Source organism: Oryx dammah, unplaced genomic scaffold (assembly GCF_014754425.2).
Source record: "Oryx dammah isolate SB20612 unplaced genomic scaffold, SCBI_Odam_1.1 HiC_scaffold_17, whole genome shotgun sequence".
NCBI classification, from domain to species: domain Eukaryota; kingdom Metazoa; phylum Chordata; class Mammalia; order Artiodactyla; family Bovidae; genus Oryx; species Oryx dammah.
This window is the reverse complement of record NW_024070201.1, coordinates 16808297-16828514: the sequence shown is the minus strand read 5'-3', so window position 1 is coordinate 16828514 and position 20218 is coordinate 16808297. Positions and strand designations below refer to the sequence as shown.

At 38.5% G+C, this 20218-nt stretch overlaps 1 protein-coding gene across 1 annotated transcript in view; it reads right to left on the bottom strand.

The window, feature by feature from the left end:
• Positions 1 to 374: 374 nt before the first annotated feature.
• The window catches only part of RAB39A (RAB39A, member RAS oncogene family), a 37566-nt gene continuing 17722 nt past the window's right edge, over positions 375 to 20218 (bottom strand). The window contains exon 2 of the mRNA XM_040257926.1: positions 375 to 5566. Within this exon, the coding sequence (XP_040113860.1) occupies positions 5140 to 5566 (427 nt within the window). The 3' untranslated portion in view covers positions 375 to 5139. The remainder of the gene's footprint in view (positions 5567 to 20218) is intronic.

The following is a 20218-nucleotide window of genomic DNA, read 5'->3' as shown; positions in this document are numbered from 1 at the left end:
TGAAATAGCTGTTAAAGCGAGGTGGATGATCATGTTCCCTTTTCTGCAATTCTGAAATCCCCCAAAACTCTGAAAATCATAAATTCTTTTGATAACCCATTTGGCAACAAAAATTTGACCTGATCTGGTTAAACTTGTCTTTTTAGTGTGAATATTCATACATTTTGCTGCATATATATTAATACTTGATTATACTGTTCTATCCCACACTCCACCAAGGTATTATGTAATATATTAGAGATTTCAGATCTCAGATTCTTATTTATACTTCACTTGTGAATAAATACACACATGTATTTAGTAGTTGCTTCTGCTTTAAAAGCACCGCTAAAGATGGCGCACTAAAAATAGATAATGTAACAGTCATGTGACAATGAGTTCTCATTCTCATTCTTTTTATTCATTATTTAAAATCAAATAACATACTTCAAAAACTTTATGCCATATCTTTCTTCCACTGGCTGTCATTCTGAAAAAAATTGCAAGAGAAATTGTAGCAAAACATGTTTGTTCTTCCATGGAATATATAAACTAAAACTAAGTATACAGATCCCACATTAAATAGGATTAACTCAGCATAATAATCATCAATTAATAGTCACTGAATGTCACATAGATAATGTTTTAGGCACTATTAAAAAAATGATGAAAAATTTACCCAGAGACATACCAACAAGGAACACCAGTTTTTTAATATCTTTAAATTTTTTCTTTTATATTTATTCTATATCATAATGATGTGAATTAGATTGTATAGTAATTGATTAGATTGTCATAGCTCATCACTCATGTGTTATTAAGATTTTGGAAATACCAAGTCATGTAGCAGTTCATTCAGTTTTAGGAGAACAGTTTGTTAGTTATTTTAAGGTCAGTTGCTCAGGAAAGTTTAGTGAGAAAACTGGAATTTAGAAAGATTCTGAAGCAGAGATGGTTGTTTATCAGCTGTAGAACATCCAAAAGTAGGTTCTGATTGGGAATGCATTCTACTATTTTAAAATATTAAGAATCTAACTTTAAAGCCTTAATAGTCTTTATTTTTTCTTAATGATTTCCTTTGCATTTCCAACTGAATCTCTTCGGGCAGTTATTGGGGAACAAATGAGTTAGCTTATCAAACAGGTCTTTAGTCTTTTGAATGCTTCTATGTCATAACTAAGGAAATAAGAGTGCACTCTTTTAAGTTGTAGAAGAAACACTATTCAGTCCACCTAAGAAAGAATTGGAAATTTTTATTTGAGCCGAATTTGGGAAATAAAACCTGGGAAGTATATCTCAGAAAGCTCTGAGAACTATTCTACTTGTTATAAGTCAAGGCACAGTTTATATAGTTTTTTGAGACAGAAGGCTGTATATCAAATGACATATTATTAGTGACAGTTTACATAATCCAGGTCTAAGTGTCATCATGGTAGGTTATGTGATCCTTTACAAGGCCAAGAAAGAATGTTATCTTTTAAGGAGCTGTCTTTTTGATGCTAGGCCAATGGTGCTTTTAATGATTGAGCAGGTATTCCTGCTGATGAAAGAGATTTGGTTAATGCACAGTGGGGGAGAGGAGGCCAAAGGGCAGAGAAGAATTCTTTTGTTTAGATTTTTCTTATCTTGCCTTATCTGTGAATTTTATTTCACGAAGTCAAAGGAAACTGTGTTCTTCTTTTTATAATTTCATTTACGTATTTATTTTTGGCTTTGCTAGGTCTTCATTACCATGCATGAAGCCTTCTCTAGTTGCAGTGAGCAGGGGCTACTCTCTAGCTGTTGTGTGCGGGCTTCTCATTTTGGTGGCTCTCTTGTGGAGCACAGGCTCTGGAACTCAAGGGCTTCAGAAGTTGAGGAGCTTGCGCTCAGTAATTGCAGCTCACAGGTTCTAGAGCGTGGGTTCAGTAGCTGTGGCACATGGGCTTAGTTGCCCTGCGGCATATGGGATCTTCCTGGATCAGGGATGGAATCAGTGTCCCCTGCAGCGCAAGTCAGACTGTTAACCCAACTAGACCACCAAGGAAGCCTGAAGCTTTGTTCTTAATTTAACCAATGGCAATATAAAATCTGACAAAAGCAGCACTAAGATGATTTTATCAATCCACAGATTCAGTTTTTTCATGATGTGAAGTTGGATAAAAAGACTGTCAAAGTTATCTTAACAATAATAGAAATGACTGCTTTGGTTGCTACCAAATCAAACCAACTAACCAACCAACCAAACCAAAACTGCTTTGAAGCTTTGAGAAACCTAGAGTAAACTCCCAAGTTTCCAGGCTCAAAAACTCTTGTTTGCTACTACCGTGTATATAAAGGCCACATTTACATACTCCATACTCCAATTACATAATCATTTTGGCTTAAGCTGACCATTTAATGAAACATATCACTACATGCCCTGAAAGTGTTAATAATACTCCAGATGAGCAATTTCTGTCAGGGACAAATTTGTTATATGATTGGATAGTTTTTTTATTTCTTTTTAATCACATTTAAAATATTTAATAATTAGCTAATTATTAAATTAGCTACATTGTTCATTTTAAAGATTTTAATTTAAGTAAGGTTTAAATTAAATATTAAATTATATAATTCTAATGTAAAATCGAGTATTTTTGATTTATAAGAACCTTAGTCAAAATATTTTGCCTGGAGCTAATATCTTTACTAATGACATGTAAGAAAATAGGTCAGTTACTTATATGTATAGGGAGATAGGCAGATAAATAGATAAAGATATCTGGCTAAGGTTATAAAGATATTTGGCAATCTGGTATAAGAACTCAAAAATTTCAGCTCCTCTATAATATAATGATTTAGCCCAATTTTAGACTTTGTAGATTCAGTTAGATGACATTTCCCCTTTTATTCAACACACACACACACCCCCCCTGACACAGCATGATTACAGAAAGAATATCAACCAAGATATAAGAATTACACTTTGATGCTTGCTTCTGCTTATGTATGATTCTGCTAAGTATCAGCTTTATGGGGCCCTGCATTCCCATTTGTTTCTTTTGATTTCTTAATTTGATTCTAAATCTTGGAACACATCATACACTTTGACCAAACATGAGTGCTGTACCAATATTAGTATTACAAAGGGTATCCACTGAAAGTTAAATCACATTTTATATTTTAGCTGTTTAACTTTACAAGTAGCCACAAATAACTGTACTTTACTGTTAAGTATTCACTATGTATGTGAGTTTAGGCTACTTTGAACTGATGAAAATTATAAGATTTTAAATTATAACAATAAAACTAGACTACTTCACTTTTGGGGTGATAGTATTGTCTTATCTGCCCAGTTATAGTTTGAACTTACTCAAGTAAAATTAATCCAAGGATACCAAGAAAACATTTACAATATATTCAAAAAATTAGAGCAATGGTATAATTCAATACTTGACTAGTCTAAAAAAAAAAAAAACAAAAAAACTTACATTAATCTAAGGTACTAGTATTTAAAAATTCAAAGAGGCACAAAAACCACATTCAAACATGACTTTTGATTGAATTAAGTCTCGTGGGATTTTCTTGCCTAACATTTCCACTTTAGAGGAGCGGAGTTTCAGGGTAACAGTCTACAGAAATATATCAAGCCAAGAACTGTGCCAGGTCCATGAAAGCATACACCTTCTTTGCTCCTTCTGTGTGGGAGGGAAGGAAGATAACATGGGAAAAATTCTCATCCATTGTAAATACAAGAGTATGCCCATCAGCAGTTGATATTGATCTCACATTTGTATAATTCTTTCTCCACTCACAAAACTTTTCTACATGATTCACTGGATTCCCAAAATAATTCCATGAAATACAATTAATGAGGTCATTAGCCTTGTTTTACAGATGAGAAAACTAACAGAAGTTAAGTTACTTACTCATGTATGAATGCTGGAAAGCAAAGGCAAGCTTAGAACCAGGTTTTCTGATTTCTCATTAAATATTCTTTCTACTATACAAATTTGGTTTTCAAACAAATGAAGCAACCACAGTTAAACAGTAAAGACCTTATGATTCCAAAAAGCAGTTCCTTTGTGATCAAGAATGGTTTACAGAACAGAATAGAAATGTATATTATAAAATATTTGACATTGTCATAAAAACGTCCCTTCCAGGAGGGGGATTTAATTAACAAGTTAAAAATTAGGAAGCTCAAACATTATCTTATAGCCTTAACTCATTATTTTATTTTTACTTTTACTGATGATGAATGTTATTTCAAACATCTAGTCAATTTTTCTTGCCCCTACACTTTCCTTGTATTGAAAATGGGGAAATTTGGAAATTCACTTGAACATAAAAAGCAATTATTAAAAATATTCTACACTTACCTATATTGATAATTTTGACAATAGCTCAAGGTAGACTGGATTTACTTTCTTTGAAAATGTCAGCAGTATATAAATTCATTTTTTTATCTTATTAAGGACAGTATACTATAAAAACAAAACATTTGCTGATAGTGATCCTTCATTTTGATTTTTACAAATATTTATAATAAAATATTTTGCTGATATCCTTAGATGTCTCTATAAAACATAAAATTTTCAGGAGCAATAAATGAGAGAACAAAAATTAATATAAAACTTATCTTTTCATGTTCAAGCAAAATTAAGGGAGAATATTTCAGAGAATGGTTACAAACCTGCCACCTTAAGCAAGAAATTGTTATTTTAGGCCTAGTTAATAACTCTGAGATTGTTTACTTTGTAAATGAACAGTGCACTTTTAAATCCACTTTACTATTTAATATTAATTAATGCTAGAGAATGTAATTCCTGATAAAATCTTTTCAATAGATTATATGTGTGCATAAAACATCCATTTCAAACTATCAAGAAACACGAGTAATACTGAGATATTTGGATATTATGGTCAGTTATATGCTAACAAAATGAGAATGAAGGCAATTACGTAGATACTCCAGTTTCCAGAAAATGTTGTCTGCTTTGCTTGATAATTTAGCAAAATACCAATCTGGTAGTTTAACAAGTTAGCATATTGCTCTGAATTAAATACCTTACAAAACAGCATTAGCATGGGTTTATAACTTTTTTAAATGCTTTCATCATATCATTCTGTTGTTAATGTTGGTATTTATCCTGAAATGACACCCAATCTGTTCTCAATTCTTTGGCATGTTTGAAGTCAGCAGAAGCACTCTTTCCTGGGCTTTACTGCTTCCTCAGAAGAATGCACAGTATTTGGAACGAAACCACTTTTAACCCCTTCCCAGCCATCCTGAATACAAATCTCTCCCCTTTTAATAAGTTCATATATGTCTCTAGTCAAGATAGTGAAGGATTCCTCAACATTCGTGGCATCTTTTGCTGACGTTTCTATATACTTCATACCACAGTCTGCTGACAGTTTTTCAGCTTCTTCCCTTGTAACTTGACGTTTTGAAGCTAAATCACATTTATGTCCCACTAGCAGAAATACAATCTGAAATGGCTGTACGTGCATTTTTGCTTCTTCCAGCCAATCTTTCACATGTTCAAAAGATCGTCGGTTAGTAATGTCAAATACTAAAAATCCACCAACCGAGTTGCGGTAATAAGATCGAGTTATTGATCTGAAAAATAAATAGAAAAAAAGGTTGTAAAAGGACAACTTGTTCTATTTCAAACAATGTAGCACCATAACAAAATCTGAAGATACTTTAAATGTGATTTAACTAGAGTTTATAAATCAAATATGCAGTGTCTCAAGTGAACAAAAAATTCTATGAAACTAATATGCAAGCCAGTTTCATCCACTGACAATATTAAAGCAGATATTTTTAGGTAGACAAATAAGCCACTTATATGTCATCTCACACTCAGGATTACTTATTTTTAAATACCTGATAGGATAATTATCACATTACCATGATTAAAAGTATGTATACAGAAAGTTTTGGTTCAGGGCAGAAGTTGCAATGATCTTAAGAATCTTTTCCTATCATTTAGGTCAACAAGCTACTCCTTATATCAGTCAAGGAAGAAGAAACAAGGGCAAACTCGTCACGTCAGTTAGAGGTTTAGTCCTGGGTTAGCCATACCTGTTCAAGAAGCAGGAAATTGTTCAGACACGGGATATGAATCTGAGATGTATGTACTAATGATTGTTGGCCTCTATGGATCTAGTCTCTGCTCTCCCGGCCTCAGAAAGCCAACCTTTACAGAAGCTTTCTCAAACCCCTTTGCCCTCTGGGCTGCAGTGGGGTTCAGCTAGCAGGACGGGGGTCTGCTGGAGACTGGAGGAAAGGGAGGACAGGGTGTTTACCCCTCCCTTTGTCTCTGTCGGGATTCCCTGGTGGCTCAGAGGTTAAAGCATCTGCCTGTAATGCAGGAGTCCTGGGTTCGATCCCTGTGTCGGGAAGACCCCCTGGAAAAGAAAATGGCAACCCACTCCAGGATTCTTGCCTGGAGAATCCCATGGATGCAGGAGCCTGGTGGGCTACAGTCCACGGGGTTGCAAAGAGTCGGACACGACTGAGCGACTTCACTTTCACTTTGTCTCTGCCAGGCTGTGATTTGGTAGTGGTTGTTTTCTTCTGCTTCTGGTTGAGGTTGCTGTTGGGTAGTCCCTCTCCCATGGCTCTGCCTCTCAGCAGGTTCTGGCAGTCTCATTCCCTTTCCCTGCCCCTCTGGGTAGGTCATTATAGCTTCCCACTGAATGCTTCACCATTCTTTGTTGGTGCCCTTGACTTGGCCCACATTTCTGGAAATAGTCATCTTCATTAAACTCTTTGCAGTTAACCTTTCAAGTGTGCCATTTGTTTCCTGACTAAATCAAGAGGCAAGATGGCAAGGCCATACATTTTATATTTTTTGCCTTTGTGTATGTTGTTTTCTCTACCTAGAATGTCTTTTACACTTTTCTTTGCCTAGCAAACTCCCATTTATTCTTTAGAGAGTCAGTTAAAAAATCCTATCATATAAAAAGCCTTCCTTGTCACTGTCTTCTCCTCCTCTACCTCTCTTAGGTATTTCTCTAATAACTCCATCGGACCTTTGGCAAACTGCCATTATTTATCAATTTTCATAATGTATTGATTGGATTTGTTGCTATGTCTTCTACTTAATGAAGACATAGCAACAAATGTGTTTTCTTGAGGGCTAAACATATTCCATCTATATATCTAATTGCCTGACAAGTGAAGATATACTTTAATATTTGTTATATTAGATTAATTAATCTTATTGGAGAAGGAACGTGATAAATGTTGTACGAGCCAGAGATCACTAAGTGTCTCAGCTTCCAAGTTGTCAGTGATTTTTTTTTTTTTTTTTTCTGGTCAAGCCACGTGGCTTGCAGAATCTTAGTTCCCTCGTGGTGGTGGTGATTTAGTCAGTAAGTTGTATCTGACTCTGCAACCCCATGGACTGTGGCCGGGCCAGGCTCCTCTGTCCATGGGATTTCCCAGGCAAGAACACTGGAGTGGGTTGCCATTTCCTTCTCCAGGGGATCTTCCCAATCCAGGGACTGAGCCTGCATCTCCTGCTTGGCAGGTAGATTCTTTACCATTGAGCCACCTGGAAAGTCCTTAGTTCCCTGACCAGGGATCAAACCTGGGACTCCTGTAGTGGAAGCATGGAGTCCTAAGCACTGCACTGTTAGGGAATTACCCAAGTTGTCAGTGATCTTAAGCATTTAGATCATCCTTAAGCAAGTGTTCCCGTTACTTGCCTGAGGCACCAAAGATATCTGTGAAGGGTCAGTAACTTTACATACCTTCTTTATCCTCATTGCTGAAATCACAGCTCAGTTCAGAGTCTGGATACCACAAGTACAATTTGTTGCAGAAAGATTACCTCCCCTCTGCATATCTCCTGCCTGCCCTTCTCCTTGGAATTCCTAATAGAGAGGCTCTTAAGTGACTGCTTAAAAAAACCTCTTCCAAGGACTACCGTACCATACATACAGTTGGAGACAGTAAGAAAAAACTCCCCCTATCATTGTGTGAGTGCTAAGTTGCTTCAGTCATGTTCAACTCTTTGTAACCCTATGGACTGCAGTCCACCTGGCTGCTCTGTTCATTGGATTCTCCAGGCAAGAATACTGGGGTAGGTTGCCATACCCTTCTCCAGGGAATCTTTCAGACTCAAGGACGAAACTGCAACTTCTGCATTTGTAGGTGAGCTCTTTACCACTAGTACAACCTGGAAAGCACACTCCTATTACCACTGGCAGGCTATAAATAATGCAGTTCATTTAAGTTGTTGCTGTTCTTTTTTAATTTTGAGGGATAACGAATTTGTTATTGTTTTGCTGCTCATCTATACACACTGGAATTTAGGCAGATGTGCAGGGCTCCCCAGGTGGCGCTAGTGGTAAAGAACCCACCTGCCAATGCAGGATACCTAAGAGACAGGGGTTTGATCTCTGGGTCTGGAAGATCTCCTGGAGGATGGAATTGCTATCTACTCCAGTATTCTTGCCTGGAGAATCCCACGGACAGTGGAGCCTGGCAGGTCAAGGTCCATAGGGTCGCAAAGAGTCGAACACAACTGAAGTGACTTAGCACGTAGTATCTTAAGGGAAACCTAAATAAGGCTGATATTAGACTGACAGCTTTCACTTACTCAGAACCAAGTCTGTATTACTCCCCCTTCGCCATTAATTTACGACCAGTATAATTTAAAACAATACGCCTTTTGAAAACAATTTTATTTATTTTTATTGTTTACTTTTGACTCTGCTGGGTTTTTGTTCCTGCATGTGGCTTTCTCTAGTTGCAGCAAGTTGGGACTGGAGCAGTGCATGGGCTCCTCGTTGTGGTTCTTTATCTTGTTGCTGAGCATGGACTCTAGGGTACATGGGCTTCAGTAGTTGAGGCATGTGAGTTCCAAAGCTGCAGCTCTTGAGCTCCAGAGCACAGGCTCAACAGTTGTGGCACGTAGGCTTAGTTGCTTTACAGCACGTGGGATCTTCCTGGGTCAGGGATCGAACCTATGTCTCTTCAGTGAGCAGGTGGATTCTTTGAGCCACCAGGGAAGCCCAAACCAGCCTGCTTTTGTGGTTAAAAACTCAACACTGTTTAGGATTGGAGGACACATGTGCACCCGTGGCTGACTCATGTCGATGTATGGCAAAAACCACCACAATATTGTAAAGTAATTAGCCTCCAATTAAAACAAATTAATTAATGAAAAAAACTCAACACTGAAATGCTTGTCTATTAGGCAGAGGCATGTCTTACACTGTAGGAAATGCTATATATTCCAGCACTCTGTATTTAATTTTGAAAACATATTTGGAATACTGGCTGGCAAATCATTCCATAGAATAAAATAATAGCAAAATATATGTAACATATTCTATAAAACAGCCCTTATTAATAATTAGTTGAAATAAAAGGCCTCAATAGGACATCTGCCTTTTTCAATATAATAACTTGATCTCCAGTTTGTATCTGGATATTAGATTTAGAATTCTGATATAGTTAGGCTTCAAATTCAGAATTAGTTGTCCTAAGAAGTAGGGTTTTCCCTAAAATAATTGGGTATCCCTGCTGTCAATTATTTAGGGGAAGAGACAAGCCTCAAGATTGAAAAATAGAACTTGAGAACCAGGTCTTACAGAGATGATGAGGGTGCATCTATCTTTCTCTGGAAGTTCCTCTCTTGGGTTGAGACACCTAGGTCTTTAGAATGTCTTAAAGGTGTTTTAAGGAGGCAAGGAATAAACCCTAAAAGAACTAGGTAGATAGGTCTTCCTGTAAAGAATCCAAGAGTTGTAAGGAATGAAGAGTAACAATTTTTTTCAAGCAACATCTTTTGCATGTTATTTTATATCCATTTCCTTCTGGGCTTTGAAAGTCTCATTGAATGAATAAATGATTTAAAGAAAGCCTGGGGAAGGTTTCACTGGACAATTACAGGCACGACATTTTAGAATACAGACATGCCCTCTTTGTCAAGAGCTATTATGCTTTTGAGAAATAGTTCTTGGCTTAAAACCTGGCTTTGATAGAGATTAACAAACAACAGGTGTCTGTGCAATCCGAGTGCTCATCAAGAGCTAGGTGTTCTGATTCATAGGCAGGAACTATGTCATCAAACAGAAGTCATATATACAGGCAGGAATAGAGGTGGAACCTGAGGGGACCTGGAGCAACACGGCTCACACATCCAGCATGTCTACTTCTGCAACACCCTCTCAACCTATGGGCTTATGTGGATTTCCCCTAAAATCAGAGGAAAAAAAATTCAAGTCTGCCTTACAGATGGCTCTAAATAATATGTTTGCATCAGTCAATTCCACTCAATACTGGAAAGGAGAAATCCTTCCATTTCTTCCAAAGGAGAAATCCTCCATAAAGAGGAACTTTTACCAGAGGAAGAGATGGAGAGGTGTATGTTAAGGACCTACATCAATTCATGAGCAGAGGCTAAGGGTTAGGTATGTTGGAAAAAACAAAATCAGAAGATTCATAATATTTGGGATGTGTTGATGGGTTCTGAGTTGCAAATACTGTATCCAATGTGAATATTTACCAAAAGCCTCCTCTGGGAAGGAGTTCTTAATAATCGGCTAAACAAAATGTCCTGTCCTACACTCATCAGTCAGTATTTTTATCCGATTTTGGACTCAAAGTGATCGTGGTAGCAGGCTGACTGGGCTCAACACAGACTTTCTCGTATCTCAACTTTAATAGCTTAATACTCAATTTTCTAGCAGTTAATGGTATCTTGAATATGGTACCTTACCTGGGAAAACCATCAAAAAGGGGACACTGATATGTTCTCACTGTAAAAGACATTTAATGTGGACTCAAGCCATGCTAGCACCACCATCCATGAACTTATGGAATGCCTTATACAAAGTCATGATATCTCACACTTTGCTACAGACCAAAAGGTTTCAGTTAACAGAGGAAGAAATGATTCCATAAGATTCGATGATCTTATGTCACTATCGCCTAGAGGCATACACCTATAAAACTGTGGAATGGGTTATTAAGATCCAATTATGTTAACAGATACACACACACATATATAATAGATAAACAAAAAGTTAATCTATTTGTTTAGATAAACTTCCCTGGTGGCACAGTGGATAAGAATCTGCCTGCTATGCAGGGGACATGGGTTCAATCCCTGGTCCAGGAAAATTCCACATGCCGAGGAGCAACCAAGCCCATGTGCCACAACTACTGAGCCCACGTGCTACAACCACTGAAGCCCATGTACCTAGAGCCTGTGCTGAGCAACAAGAGACGCCACGGCAACGAGGAGCCTATGCCGCTGCAACAAAGGGTAGCCTCTGCTTGCCACGACTAGAGAAAGCCTGGGCAAAGCAACAAAGGCTTGACACAGCCAAAAGTAAACAAAATATTCAATATGCATTACAATAATCTAAGTGGAAAAGAATCTGAAAAAGAACACACACAAAACCCCCACCCCAACCCCCTCCGACACACACACATAAAAAAATTGAATCAACTTGCTGTACACCTGAAACTAACACTGTAAATCAACTTTAATTTAAAAAAAAGATTCAGTTACGCTCATGCCCAGGAGTAGACATCCTGTAAAATTTTAGCATGATCCTTCAGGATGTATATGTTCTAAGCTAGTGAGGAATACAGTAGGGTAGTGATTTTTCCCCCATTAAAAGATGCTGTGGTCTGGGAAACAAAGGGTAAAAGTGGGGTGACAGTACCTTTTACAATTACACTTAATGAGGCACTAACATTTTTTGTTGCTTCTAATCTCTGTGACTCTGAACTCTGCTGATATAAAGGTTTTAGCATCCAAGGGAGAAACGCTTTCACTAGAGAATCTCGTGACACTTCTATTGAATTTGTAGCTGAGACTGCCAACTGTCCATTCAGGGTTTCTTATGGCAATGGGTGAAAAGGCAAAAAAAGGGGCAACAGTATCATGGGGACCACACTGGCCTCTTATGGTTCTCGCCCTGGGATCTTTGGGTTCATTCCAAGCCTGGTCCCCAGCTATCCTGTCAAGGCTCTGTGACTCAGACATGCTTCCAGTAGCTTTTGTTTTTTATTAAAGTCCTCAAATTGATTTGCTGCTGGCAACCAAAGATCTGATTGATAGATGCTACAGATATTTTGTAGGAAAGAATGATGCAAAACAAAGTTACAAACATAAACTTTCAACATAGCTTTATGAAGCCAAAATTCATTCATTAAAAAAAAACTGTGGTAAAAAACACATGAGATTTACTCTCTTAACAACTTTAAAGTAAACAGTATTGTTAACTCTAAGCACAATGTTGTACAACAGATTCTCTAGAACTTTTTCATCTTGCATGACTGATACTTCCATTCTCATTGAATAGCAATTTCTTATTTCCTACTCTCTCCCCCATGCCCAGCCCTAACAACCACCATTCTGCTTTCTGCATTTGTGAGCCTGACTTCTGCAAATACCTCATATAAGTGGAATCATGCAGTATTTGTCCCTCTGTGACTGGCTTATTTTGCTGCAGGAAAATGGGGAGCAAGAGGACAGTCATGTCCCAGGTCTCAGGTGAGTCCCTGAGACAGGTCACCAAGTAAGTGTCCTTGGCAGGGAAGAATTCAAGAGTAAGCCATAGTAAAGTGAAAACAAGTTTTTCTGGGAGATACACACTACAGAGATGAAGTGTAGGCCATCTAAAAAGTCAAGAGGCCCTGTATAAATGGGGTGGTTAGTTTTATGGGCTGGGTAATTACATATGCTAACAAGTAGGAGGATTATTCCAATTCTTTCAGGGAAGGGACAAGGATTTCCAGGAGCTGGACCACTGCCCACTTTTTGGTCTTTTATGGTCAGTTTGGGAATTTTCATGGCACCTGTGGGTATGTCATTTAGCATGCTGCTGCTGCTGCTGCTGCTAAGTCGTTTCAGTAGTGTCCGACTCTGTGCGACCCCAGAGATGGCAGCCCACCAGGCTCCACCGTCCCTGGGATTCTCCAGGCAAGAACACTGGAGTGGGTTGCCATTTCCTTCTCCAATGCATGAAAGTGAAAAGTGAAAGTGAAGTCACTCAGTTGTGTCCGACCCTCAAAGACCCCATGGCCTGCAGCCTACCAGGCTCCTCCATCTGTGGGATTTTCCAGGCGAGTAGGGTGCCATCACCTTCTCTGATTTAGCATGCTATTATATAACAATGAGCATATAATGAGGCTTAAAGTCAACTGGAAGTCAAATCTTTTGCAATCTTGGGCCTAGCTGGTTCTAACCAGTTTATGTCATCTTCTCAATGACTATGTCATTCTTTTAAAGATTGTGATCTGCCTACTTCTCTCCTGTCTCAGTTTCACATATTAATACACAATGCTCCCAAGATTCATCCTTATTGTAGCATATGACAGGGTTTCTTTTTCTTTTTTATGGCTGAATGATTTTCAATTGTATGTATATACCACATTTTCTTTATCCATTCATCTCAAAATTTATTCCTACATGTATATTTACTTTAGAATAGAAAAGGAAAAAGGTTGTCTTGTTTATGTAAACATTTTAAACTGTTTAATCATTCTCTCTAATTTCTTTTCCTGAAATATATACAGACAAATTAAATTGAGAGCACTGGAGTTTGCTTACATTTATAGAGTTACTTAATATATGGGCAATGCAACCAAGTGTGAATGAGATCTTATATTTTATTATTATGAACTTTATAGGATGTGCACTAGCCTCTTACAAAAGCAACAAATCACAGAACACTTGCTGACTTTACTTGGGTAAAATGAGCCAGTTGTTCCATTCTGGAAAGGCCCTTCCTGTGGCTTTGCCAACTGCCAAACAGGCATTTAGAAGATGGAAGTACTTTGATGTCAAAAGGATGTTGGCAGCAAGCAGCCTACAAATGCAATAGCTTTGGGAGTGCCTTTTTTCACCATGACATTACATTCCTATTGCCCTTCTGGGAATAGTCATTGTGTTGATGCTTTATTTACCTGCTTCACTTGCCTTGTAATCCAGGCCCTTAGGACTGCTTTCAAGAGACCAAAACACATCTCCTCCTCTCCTCTTATTATTACTGACTTCTCTTGCCTCCTGAAATGTGTTAAGTTGCTTCAGTAGTGTCTAACTCTTTGCAACCCCATGGACTGTAGCCCGCCAGGCTCCTCTGTCCATGGAATTCTCCAGGCAAGAATACTGGAGTGGGTTGCCGTTCCCTTCTCCATGGGATCTTCCTGACCTAGGGATTGAACCAGGGTCTCCTGCATTAAAGGGAGATTCTTTACCGTCTGAGTTACCAGGGATGACTTCTGAAACTTGGGGCTTATAACTTAGATATCTTTCTTCATACATATAAATATTAAAATTCTCTTTCTTTGTATAATTCCAAGGTCTTTTCATCAAAAATCAAATTTGTGGTTGGAGGCTATATGTAATATTGACAATACCCAATGGCTACATCCTCTCTTTGAATATGGGAATTAATTCCCCTGTGACCATCTTTTTTTTTTTTTTTTTCCCTTTTACCACAGATCATCATTTTATGATAGTGAGGTTTTCTTATCACCCTCCCCCCCCAGAATGCTCAGTTCACCTTGTATCCTCTATTTTCCTCTGTAGTAATTAACCCATTCTAATGTGTATATAATTTTTCCAACTTATTTGGTTATAGCCTGTCTCCCCTCATTAGCAAATAAGCTGCACAAGAGCAAAGATTTTTTTCATTTTTTGGTGCATTGTATCCTAGTGTCTAAAACAAAAATGGGCATGTGTGAGGCCTATTGTGAGTTGAAAATAAATAAACAACTGAATTAGTAAGTTCAGACTCTGTAAGGCTATCCCCAGGCAGCATGCAAATAATAAGCAAATGGGAGACTAACAGAGGCAAATATAAAAGAGCTTATCTCCTTTTGATATTTATAGTGGGGATTCCTGAAATAGGCCAAATAACAAAGAGGAGAAGAGGGCTGAATAGCAGCACACACTATAAACATATAGGTTAAATCATTCACCTTTTCTAAAGAACTACTGTATTTAAACTGGTAGTACTTCAAATTGTCCTCTGTAATGGATTCTAGGTGGTAGACATGTCATGTGAAAATCCAAATAATTTATTTAGAAATTAATGAGAAATGTTCCAGCTTCACCATGTGTCTGTAAGATAATAATGAAAGATGCTTATTTTCCATTTGGTGCGGTACCAGAAGGTGTACAAAAGACTAGCACTTATTCTGACACTTTCTGGCATCCTTTTGCAGAACAAAAATGAGATGATGACAGCGTCTCATGATATTTGAACTTCCGTGTAACATAATGCATTATGTGATTTAATGTAAGTAAAGAACATTTTCTCTTGGGTTATAATCCTCCTACCATTTTGTGACTTCTGTTTCCATAGGACTCTCTCAATATGGCTTCATTTCATGTGGCTTTGTATATCTCTCCACATTTTATAATTTATGTTGGTGTTTATCCTTTTCTCATTTCATTCTATATCTGAAATTATGCAGCTTTTATTTTCAAGAAATTAGAATAGGTTGTTCTTTTCTATTCTTTTTCTAAATTCATGTTTTCATCAAAGTTAACTGCATACGTATAGAACATCCTTATTTTTCCCATTCCCCAAACCTGCCAATACTGTATCATTATATCATAATTGTAGAAAGATCATTTCTTGGCATTTGGTTATTCTGACCATGTAAACTTTTCAATGCTGAGCCCAGAAACAAACTATGATTTCTTTTCCTTAGAGTCAATAATTACCTTGGATATTAATCAAGATAGACCAGACTATGCTACAGTAAGAAATAACCCACCTCTTGATAGGAAGAAGATTAAAAAAAAAATCTAGGCTGTATTTTAAAACTATTACATGTGAATTCTGCTCAAATTTATTGGCCACAAATAGTCATATGATTCTAAGTGCAAGAGGGAAAGGAAATATATTCCTCCCATGTGTCCAGAGGAAAAGAAGCATCAGATAATGAGTGAGCCCTCTCTACTACATTTTTTCCTCTTCTTCTTTTTTTTTTTGCTAAAATTTCCATGCAGGCCTCAATAATCCAACCCCAAACTCTGCCAGTTGCCATCTTTTAGAAAGTTCATTCCTGTTAGCTTATCTGTCAATTTCACCTTCTTGAGGATTCTCTCCTACAATCTTCTGCCCTGCTTCAATCAATCTGGCCTGGTTGTCCTTGGTATCTGGGGCAGAGAAAGCATCCTGATCTCCCTTCTCCATTTTCTAGGGCATTTCCTTTGCTTTTCTTTAGAAATAAATCTCCTGTGCCTCGTAGCCCATGTCTTCATTCATAGTTCATTCTTTTACATGCAAGTGTGTGCTTGTCTGTGTTTATATACATAGAGAGAGAGAGAGCACATCTTCAAGTACCTTCCTAAAAAAGATGCATGAGGGAGACTGGTTTAAGATGGAGGAGTAGAAGGATGGGTGCTCAAGTCCTCCTGTGAGTGCACCAAAATTGCAACTAGCTGTTGACCAACCATCAACAGGAAGATGCTGGAACCCACCAAAAAAAGATACCCCATAACCAAAGACAAAGAAGAAGCCACAACAAGAACCCACAAATTAGAGAAGAGTATTACCAAAGAAGTTCTGCCACTGTTGTGAAGGTTCTGAGCCCTATGTCAGGCTTCCCAGCCTGGGTATCCAGCAAAGGGACTAAAGTCTCCAGTGAAGCTGATTTTGAAGGCCAGCAGGATTTGATTACAGGACTCCCACAGGACCAGGGCAAACAGAGACTCCACTCTAGGAGGGCGCACACACATAAATCTTGTGTGCCCCAGGACCCAGGGGAAAGGAGCAGTGACCCCACAGGAGACTGAACCACATAGACTTGTTAGTGTTTGAGGGTCTCCTGCAAAGTTGTGGATCAGCAGTGGCTCGCTGCAGGGAGGGGCACTGGCAGCAGTAGTCCTAGGAGGTGCCCCTTGGTGTGAGCCCTCTTGGAGCCTGCCATTAGTCCTACCATGGCAGCTTCTCAGGCGGCTCTACTGGTAAAGAGCCTGCCTGCCAATGAGAGAGACAGAAGAGATGTGGGTTTGATCCCTGGGTTGGGAAGATCACCTGGAGGAGGATATGGCAACCTGCTCCAGTTTTCTTTCCTGGAGAATCCCATGGACAGAGGAGCCTGGTGGGCTACAGTCCATGGGGTTGCAAAGAGTAGGACATAAGTGAAGTGACTTAGCATGAAGCATGCATGCAGGGCTTTTAGACTCCAGGGCTGGGTAACCTCAGGCCGAACTAATAAGGAGGGAGTGCAGCCCCACCCATCAGCAGATAATTGGATTAAGAGCACAGCCTTGTCCACTACAGCAAGACCCAGTTTTTCCCACAATCAGTACCTCCCATCAGGAAGCTTGCACAAGCCTTAGCCTCATCCACCAGAGGGCAGACAGAAGAAGCAAGAAGAACCATGGTCCCATAATGGTTAGAACAAAAACCTCATTACAGAAAGTTAATCAGGATGAAAAAGCAGACAGTTATGTCCCACATGAAGGAACAAAACCCCCCAAAAAACAACTAAATGAAATGGAGATAAGCATTCTTCCAGAAAAAGAATTCAGAATAATGATAGTGAAGATGATCCATGATCTCAGGAAAAGAATGCAAAGGATGCAAGAAATGTTTGCCAAAAACCCAGAAGAACTATCAAGAACAAACAGAGATGCATAATACTAGAAGGAATCAATAGCACAATAACTGAGGCAGAGGAACAGATAAGTGACCTGGAAGACAAAATGAAGAAATCACAGCCACAAAACAGAATATTACAAAATAAACAACAAAAAAAAAGAGATGAAGACAGCATAAGAGACCTCTGAGACAACATTAAATGCACCAACATTCATATTTATAGGGGTCCCAGAAGGAGAAGAGAGAGAGAGAGAAAGGACCTGAGAAAATATTTGATGAGATAATCAGCTGAAAACTCCCCAGCATGGGAAAAGAAATAGTCAGCCAAGACCAGGAAATGCAGAGAGTACCAGTAAAGATAGACCCAAGAAGGAACATGCTGAGACACATAGTGATCAAACTGATAAAAATTAAAGACAAAGATAAACTATTAAAAGAAATAAGAGAAAAATGACAAATAACATATAAGCCAACTCCCATAACTTTCAGCTGAATTTTCAATAGAAACTCTCTAAGCTGGAAAGGAATAGGATGATATATTAACAGTGATAAAAGAGAAGAACCTACAATCAAGAATACACTACCCAGCAAGACTCACCTTCAGATTTGATGGAGAAGTTAAAAGCTTTCCAGACAAGCAAAAGTTAAGAGAATTCAGCACCACCAAACCAGCTTTACAATAAATGCTAAAGGCACTTTTCCAGGCAGGAAACACAAGAGAAGGAAAAGAAAAAATAAACTCCAAACAATTAAGAAAAGGATAATAGGATCATATATATCAATAATTACCTTAAATGTATAATCACGATGGTGTGATCACTCACCTAGAGCCAGACATCCTGGAATGTGAAGTCAAGTGGGCCTTAGAAAGCATCACTATGAACAAAGCTGGTGGAGGGGATGGAATTCCAATTGAGCTATTTCAAATCCTGAAAGATGATGCTGTGAAAGTGCTGCACTCAATATGCCAGAAAATTTGGAAAACTCAGCAGTGGCCACAGGACTGGAAAAGGTCAGTTTTCATTCCAATTCAAAAGAAAGGCAATGCCAAAGAATGCTCAAACTACTGCACAGTTGCACTCATCTCACATGCTAGTAAAGTAATGCTCAAAATTCTCCAAGCCAGGCTTCAGCAATACGTGAACTGTGAACTTCCAAATATTCAAGCTGGTTTTTAGAAAGGCAGAGGAAACAGAGATCAAATTGCCAACATCCACTGGATCATGAAGAAAGCAAGAGAGTTCCAGAAAAACATCTATTTCTGCTTTATTGAATATGCCAAAGCCTTTGACTGTGTGGATCACAATTAACTGTGGAAAATTCTGAAAGTGATGGGAATACCAGACCACCTGACCTGCCTCTTGAGAAACCTGTATGCAGGTCAGGAAGCAACAGCTAGAATTGGACATGGAACAACAGACTGGTTCCAAATAGGAAAAGGAGTATGTCAAGGCTGTATATTGTCACCCTGCTTATTTAACTTATATGCAGAGTACATCATGAGAAACGCTGGGCTGGAAGAAGCACAAGCTGGAATCAAGATTGCTGGGAGAAATATCAATAACCTCAGATATCCCACCCTTATGGCAGAAAGTGAAGAGGAACTAAAAAGCCTCTGATGAAAGTGAAAGAGAGTGAAAAAGTTGGCTTAAAGCTCAGCATTCAGAAAACTAAGATCATGACATCTGGTCCCATCACTTCATGGGAAATAGATGGGGAAATAGTGGAAACAGTGTCAGACTTTATTTTTGGGGCCTCCAAAATCACTGCAGAAGTGACTGCAGCCATGAAATTAAAATATGCTTACTCCTTGGAAGGAAAGCTAGATAGCATATTCAAAAGCAGAGACATTACTTTGCCAACAAAGGTCCGTCTAGTCAAGGCTATGGTTTTTCCAGTGGTCATGTATGGATGTGAGAGTTGGACTGTGAAGAAAGCTGAGCGCCAAAGAATTGATGCTTTTGAACTGTGGTGCTGGAGAAGAATCTTGAGAGTCCCTTGGACTGCAATGAGATCTAACCAGTCCATTCTAAAGGAGATCAGCCCTGGGTGTTCTTTGGAAGGAATGATGCTAAGGCTGAAACTCCAATACTTTGGCCAACTCATGCGAGGAGTTGACTCATTGGAAAAGACTCTGATGCTGGGAAGGATTGGGGGCAGGAGGAGAAGAGGATGACCGAGGATGAGATGGCTGGATGGCATCACCAACTTCATGGTCATGAGTTTGGGTGGACTCTGGGAGTTGGTGATGGATAGGGAGGCCTGGCATGCTGTAATTCATGGGGTCTCAAAGAGTCAGACACAACTGAGTGACTGAATTGAACTGAACTTAACTGAACCTTAAATTTAAATGGATTAAATGCACCAGCCAAAAGACATAGACTGGCTGAGTGGATACAAAACAAGACCCTATATATGCTGTCTACAAGATACCCACCTCAGACCTAGGGTCATTTACAGACTGAAAGTAAAGGGATGGGAGAAAGTATTTCATGCAAATGGAAATCAAAAGAAAGCTAGAATAGCAATACTCATATCAGACAAAATAGACGTTAAAACAAAGACTGTTATAAGAAAAATGAAGGACACTACATAATGATCAAGGAATCAATCCAAGAAGATATAACCATTATAAATATATATGCACCCAACACAAGAGCACTTCAATATG